This window comes from Ochotona curzoniae, unplaced genomic scaffold (genome assembly GCF_017591425.1).
Source record: "Ochotona curzoniae isolate NIBS_2020 unplaced genomic scaffold, NIBS_Ocur_1.0 scaffold_2683, whole genome shotgun sequence".
NCBI lineage: Eukaryota > Metazoa > Chordata > Mammalia > Lagomorpha > Ochotonidae > Ochotona > Ochotona curzoniae.
In genome coordinates this window covers 9,559,550-9,566,428 of record NW_024467100.1, presented here as the reverse complement: position 1 = coordinate 9,566,428, position 6,879 = coordinate 9,559,550, and the positions used below count along the sequence as shown (strand labels likewise).

General features: G+C 40.7%; 1 protein-coding gene across 1 annotated transcript; it reads left to right on the top strand.

The window, feature by feature from the left end:
* Positions 1-15: 15 nt before the first annotated feature.
* On the top strand, positions 16-6,139 carry LOC121171580 (SLAM family member 5-like). Its single transcript, XM_041003311.1, has 4 exons — positions 16-162; positions 4,028-4,315; positions 5,322-5,459; positions 6,060-6,139. The coding sequence occupies exons 1-4, from the start codon at positions 84-86 to the stop codon at positions 6,068-6,070; spliced, it is 516 nt and encodes a 171-aa protein (XP_040859245.1). The 5' UTR covers positions 16-83; the 3' UTR covers positions 6,071-6,139.
* Positions 6,140-6,879: the final 740 nt, after the last annotated feature.

The following is a 6,879-nucleotide window of genomic DNA, read 5'->3' as shown; positions in this document are numbered from 1 at the left end:
ATTGGTATGACATTAAAAACATCAAGAAGAGATTCAACCTGACAAAGCTGGGTTTCCTGATCATCAAGAATCTCACTGTGGAAATGAATGGGCTGTACACAGCAGAAGTCAAATTCAAGTCAGGACAATCTCAAGAGAAGACCTTTCGACTCTGTGTATATGGTAAGATGTGGGTCTTCACCCAACCCAGCATCCCAACAACCACCTTTCTAAAATAAATTAATCTAAACTGATTTCCTTTAATGTCATGGAGTTTATCTAAATAAATGTATATAAGCATGGAAAGGCCACTTTTCAACTGTGATATTGAAAAAGGAGATTACAAATGATAAAAAGACACATTTACAGTTATTAATAAAATTAACCTAACATTAAATAAATAAGCCCAAAGTAGTTTTTTCATCTCTCTTTTGATGCTTTAAAAATAAAAACTAAATTTTAAAGATCCTTTTAGCAAAAGTTAGCTAAAGTTTCTTAAATTGCATAATTAAGAATCCAAGAAAAGGGAGAAGCAAAGCCACCCAAAGGGATAAAAGAATTTTCATTCATAAAATGTTATGTTAATTAAGAAACAGAAAAGAACAAATACTATTATTTCGTTGTTTCAAAAACTGACGTAAGAATTCTTATTAGAGAAATGTGGGCAAAAAGAGAACCTCAATATTGGACATTGAAAAGATGACGGAAAAACACTGAGGAGTTTGACTGTTGGAACTGGTTATTAGGTGAAACGGGTTTAGATGAATTGATCTGCAGTCCTGTTGTAGAGTTCTAAGGGCAAAACTATCTCTTAGATCTAAGATGAAGGTGCAGAGGGTGACTCAGTGGATGAGGATGACTGGTGGATTTCTTGGGAATATCCATCTCCTACATCTCCCCTGCATAACCCACAATTCCTCACGTAGTGGAAGTTGGGGAGGGTTGAGGGATTCCAATATGGGAGGTAGGAACACCTGTAACAAGAGCCTGGAGTGACTGGATTGAGTGTCTGAGTTGAGGTATTTGGTGAGTAAAGAATGTGAAAAATGCCACCTACTTCCCTGGCCTCAGACTTCTCATTCTTGAATCTGTTTCTCTTGTTCTTTTGGTTGTTAAATTTTAAGCTTAGCTTTCAGAGGAATACAGTTTTATCCTGTTTCATTGGCAGCAAGAAATGGAAATCTGCTCAAATAAGATAACAGAGACAGTTTATATTATCAAGATGACACAGAGCTCATAGGCACTAAGATCAGCAAGCATCTCCTCTGACTCTCTAGCTCGTGGGGATGAGGAAGGTAATGAGTATTCTCTCCTCTCTCTGGTGGGACCAGTTGCTCTCTAACTCTGTCTCCTTTCCACCCTTTGATCAGCTTTGCTCCCCTGGTCTTCTCCATGCAGTCCACTGGCAGCTATGCATCCCATCCAACCAGAGAATGAAGAGGCTTTGTGGACCCTCTCCATACAGAAGAAATTCTAATACCCTTAGGCTTAGATTCCATGATGACTCCTGTTGGTCAGTTGTCAAGGCAATAGCCAATTCGCACTGGCAAGAGCCAAACTTCTACACTCACCTGTAACCAAGCCCAGAGTGCTATGATTGATAATCAAATACAAAAAAACACAAGGTTGTAGCAGAAAAGAAATTGCCAGAAAAAATCCCAGAAGTCCTACTAGCTGGTTTCCCTACATTCTCTTTTGTTCCCTGATAATGCACCAGTGCCCCAAAGAGATCTTCCAACTGCACTTACTTACTTCACATTGCAAATGGAACTAATGGCTGCACTTGGCACTGGAGGCCCTCTGCCACTTGCTGCCAACTTCCTCCTCATTTCCACAGATCTGAACCTCATGGTGTCACTCCCTTGCCTCTTCGCTTTCAGAACTGAATTTTCTAAAATAACCCTGAGCTTTGTGCCCCTAGAATGAGCCTTTGTGCTTTGAAATGTCGAGGTTCTTTTAACATGTTCTTTTCTGGATCTTAATGTTGTCTGCTGTACACTGGAGCCAGCCATGTGAGATGCTCTTTCCTTGAGAACAAAATCTGCCCTCTGCTTTCCTTGGCATCCGCAAAGCCTCTTATACTGCTCCAGTGGATTTATAAGTGTGTTTGACTTGTTCTGTTTTGTTTTTGGCATTCTCATTATCTGATGTGAATATTCAACTTAAATTATACTTTAAGATTGACCTGAGGAGTAATTTACTTTTTTTCTAAACTCTGGAGCAGTGTATGAAACACAAAGTTTACATCCCTTGGCCCTTTGGTGGCACTCAGTCTTCACTTAATCTTAGCCAAAAGGTTGAGGCGCGATGTACTCAGTCTTAAAAACTTTCTAATGTCTTCCATGTCTATAGGTTTGCTCATGTTTGCTGCCTCAACTTAACTGAATTTATACTGTTTCATTTACATTTTCAAATTTGTCGTAGGCATTGGATATGGTATTTCCTTTAATTGTTTCAATATCTTTTCTAGATTTTAGCTACACCTCACTTCTCATTCCTAATATCATTTACTGATGACTTTAATATTTCCAGTTGTATCTAGCAGTATTTTTTTTTAATTAGTGCTTTAAGAAAATCAACTTTTGATTTTGTTGATTGAATAGTTACTCTTTTGTTGTTCTCCATGTGTATAAATAAGGAAAATGCCTGACTATATGAACATATAACTTGATTTTCAAAGGTTTACGTGAAGAGGAGTTTGTTTTCCTCATGTATAAAAGGTCAGAGGAGAGTGATGGCCCAGCTGCTCAGCTTCATCACTGACTCATTCCTTCTGTTCTGGTATCCTTGCAAAAGTTATGGTCATGCTTGTTTCCTCACTGCTATAAAATGGCTGCTTCTCCAGAAAGCATCCACCAACACGGCCAAACAGGAGGGCAAGAGGACAAGTCTGTCTTGTATTGAGGTTTTTTTCTTTCCACCACTGAAGACCTTTCATCCCATCTAACTTCTTCTCTCTTGCTTTGTTGGTCAGAACTGCAACCAAAACAAACACCCAGAGACAGAACCAGCTTATTGATGCCATGATAGATGAAGGCAATAGCAGAGCTGGCAGTGGGAGTGAGTCTGCAGTGAGCTCCCTCCTGGGTTTTCCTCCTGGCCATTCTGGTCTGCTTCCAGCTGTTATAGGGCCTTCACTCTGATTTGTGTACATCTTTCCTGTTTAACAGTGGATTTGGTAACTTATCCTTGCACTTTCGTCATTGTGTGTGTGTGTTTGTGTTGTTTCACTTTATTTTGTATCAATCTACTCATTTCTAAATTGTATTAATGGTACATGTTGTTAAGTTTATAGAATTCTCTTTTCATTTTAATCTTTTTTTTGGTCTGGAATAACAATTTCTACATCTGTAATAATTTTCTTGACTCTTTTAAGACTTTTTTTGTATCTTTATTGTAACCTCAAATGTGTATTACTAGGTAATATGAGTAGCATTGGATTTATCTAAGCTGAGAGTCTTGGTCTTTAATAGAGGCATGCAATACATTCAGATGTCTTTCAATTCTGTTTTATATACATGGATCCACTACCAACAACTTATTTAACATTTCTGCATCTAATATTCTCCTTTTCATTGCTTCAAACTGCTCTAGGATCTTGAAAGTTATACAACCCTTTACTTTCATCCTTTTAATTACTAAACAAATTTTTTGCTGCAACATCTCAAGAAACTCATTTCTTCTTCTGGGCCTAACAAGGGTTTAACATGTATTTTTCATCATAATGTCATTCTATCACATGTTATAATCATATATATGTATACACAGTTTTATAAATATGTATATGTAAACATTCATATGAAAAGATGCTTATAAATGTGTGGAAATGGAAACAAAGAACAGATTTGTTTTAGTAAAAAGCACTTGGAAGCTATGCATAAGTTTCATTGTATTTATCATGTAATGAATAATATTATAGACATGAATGTAAGCTTAATTGATTTCTCTGATTAGTGCTATACTTTATTTCCTTATTTTTACCTGTTTTTTATTCATCCTTTATTCCAGTCCTAAAGCTTAGTTTTTTTTTCATCCTTTCTTACCCTAGAGCCTGTTCCATTCCCCCAGATTCAGACTTATTCTTCATCAAGCACATCAGGCTGGTGCAATGTTACTTTTGAGTGTGACACCGGGGGGTACACTGAAGACCTCACTGTGTCTTGGATGAGCAATGATCTGGGGCAGAATGGGACACTGGGGCCAACCCCTCACTCCAAGAATCTGAGCCTGAGCCTGCCCATAGACCGGTGGAATGGCTATCTCTCCTGTGTGGTCAGCAATCCTGTAGACCAGAAGAATGCCACCTTAGACCTGAGGGGCATCTGTCCACAGAAGGGTGAGTGTGGTGTATGAGCAAGGGTGATTAAAATGATTGGCAGAGAATGCAGTTAGGTGAGGAGATAGGCAAGGCTGGGAAGATTCAAGAAATTCCAAGGCTGTACCCATGGTGGGACTAAGAGGTTCTGTTCCAGTGAATGACTGCAGTCTTATTATAGTCCTTAAATATACTTGCATAGAAGCTGTGCCTGTTTGGAATCTATGTCATCACCCAGATATATAAAGCACATGGGAAGCCCTACCTCGAGCATCAAAGAGTTCTGGAGGCTGGATGAGTCATTAGAACCCAAGCAGAGGAAGAGAAGGCATGCAGGAGCAAGGATGGATGAGCCTCTAGGACCCCCTAACCCTGGTCTTAGGGTGCTCACTGCCCAGTTCAGGTTCTCCTACCCCTGTGCATGGCTTGGCCCATGCATGCCTGGCCCATGTATGCCCATGCAGGTGGATAGGTGCCTGCCGCTTCTACTGCAGGTCTGACCTCAGGATGATCATCTCCCTTGAGTGTCTAAACCACACTCGGCTTCCTCTGGTCAGTGTGAGCTATAATGTCCCTCTGTTCACCACAGTCACCTACTCATGACCACATTTCCCCCAGTTAGTCTAAGGTCACCTTGGTCCCATGGAGGGACTCTCTGTGGTGGGTTGGGGGTGTGCTCACTTACAAAGAACCTGAGCTCTCAGCCTCTTGTTGTAGCAGATGCTTTCCTAGCAAGAAGCAAAGCAAAAAAGGTCTACCAGTCCAGCTTCTTTGTCCTGCTAGTGTCTGCCTGAGCTCTTGTCTGTGCAGTCTGTCCCTGGCCATGTCCTTACTCCTTCCTCCCAGGAGTGTTTCACTTGCAGACTTCTCTAAGTGCCTGTTATGTGTTGTGGGGGAGCACAGTGAAAAGGAAGACAAGTCCCTGTCCTCAAGGAACTTAGAGAAAAGGGGGCTTTGCACTAGGTGGCCTTCAACAGACTAGTTAAGTGTTTGAACTTTCTATCTAAAAGATAGTTCTATGTCACAGAACTAAAGTCTCATGGACAGAACCATTTCATCCTTTGGCAAGTAATTCGGGGTGCTCTTCTGGTTGCACTGCTGATCCTGTTTGCTGGACTGTACTTTTGGAAGACTCGGTGGGGGAAGAAGAAGGAAACAGGAACAGGTAGGTTGCCCTTACCCTTTCCCCCAAGTTAGTTACCTTCCTCCTCCTCTCCCCCCAACCCCCCAGTTACCTGCACCTATGTTAGCTGCCAGGTAATGTCACCTATGGAGGACATGGTGGCTGTGGCCATGAACTTGGAGTCCATGACATGGGAAAGAGTAGAGCTCCCAGGCATAGAATCAGCCTTCAGTCTGTGCATGACAGGTGCTGGCTTGCAGGTGGACCACAGGGTTAATGATGGTGGCATTGACTATGTACAGCCAATGAAGAATGAGATTCAGGAAGACAAGGGCTACTTGAGAGTCGTCAGTGATAGCTAGCTGGGCCTAGGCACATGCATGTCTTTGTAACTGACATGCAAATTACTCTTGTGCTTCTCAAATCCTGGTCATGTTATTTGTCTCCACTATTATTTCATTTTTTTTTTACAATTTTAATATTTTAAAATAAGAAATCTAAAATTGCTCAGTTATGGTACCAGATTGTTGGGGGAGGGGATTCACCAATGTTGCCAGTCAGTAGGTACTGTCTGTGTGCTGGTTCCTCTGGGCCCGTTTTTTTCTTCAACATCTCTGCTTAATCTTGGTCTTGTGTCCCCAGGGTGGAGGTGAACAACATCTGGAGTAAAAGAAATTTACCATTACCATCTACAGTTGGATTTCTAACCTAGTTAAGGCTGAAGATCATGTGAGTGAAGGAAGCAGAACTGAACTGGGGTACCTGCACTCCAAGCCTGATGCATGCAGACCCTTCATTTCTGGCTGTTGTCCAGCTTCAGCTGTGCTGTTCTGACTAACCCTGACCTAGTGGCTATAACTCCCTGGGCACATGTGGCCTGTCAAGTCCTCTGTTTACATTCTCAACTGCCTTCAAAAAGAGTCAATCAAGAGACTATTAGAACTCCGAAGAGAGCTTGGCAGGGTATTAGAGTACCTGTTTCAAAAGGAGAAATAAGCCAGTCTCATAAGTCAGTTTCAAAAGGACTGATGCCACATATTCTCTCTGAGTTAAGGCAACATTCATGCAGAGCATAAAACAAATAGCTGTGGAGTTATACAAATATATACATACATTCTCATAGATGAACTCAATAATGGAGACTGAAGAACCAGTATATGAAGAAGTGCTGCAATATACATCTTTACTCCCAAATAAAAGAAGAACTCACAATGCAATTGTTAAATATACCTTGACAATTTGATCTATATTTTCTTCCATTGCCTCTACCTACAATACCATGATACACTTCAACAGCAGAATGCCGGTATTGTGTCAGTAGCTGAAGGACTATATGATTGTAATAATATGGGGAGAAGTGGTGGGGGAAGAGAATGAGGAGGGAGAAAAGGAAGGTAAAAGGAGGGAGTCCCTATATCTACAAAAACTGTATCATAGAAAACAATAATAAAACCTAAATAAT

Coding starts and splice junctions, on each gene's coding strand:
- LOC121171580 (XM_041003311.1), top strand. CDS start 84: ATGAATGGGCTGTACACAGCAGAAGTCAAATTCAAGTCAGGACAATCT. Junction 163..4,027: donor CTTTCGACTCTGTGTATATG/GTAAGATGTGGG, acceptor TTCTTACCCTAG/AGCCTGTTCCATTCCCCCAG. Junction 4,316..5,321: donor GGGCATCTGTCCACAGAAGG/GTGAGTGTGGTG, acceptor TCTATGTCACAG/AACTAAAGTCTCATGGACAG.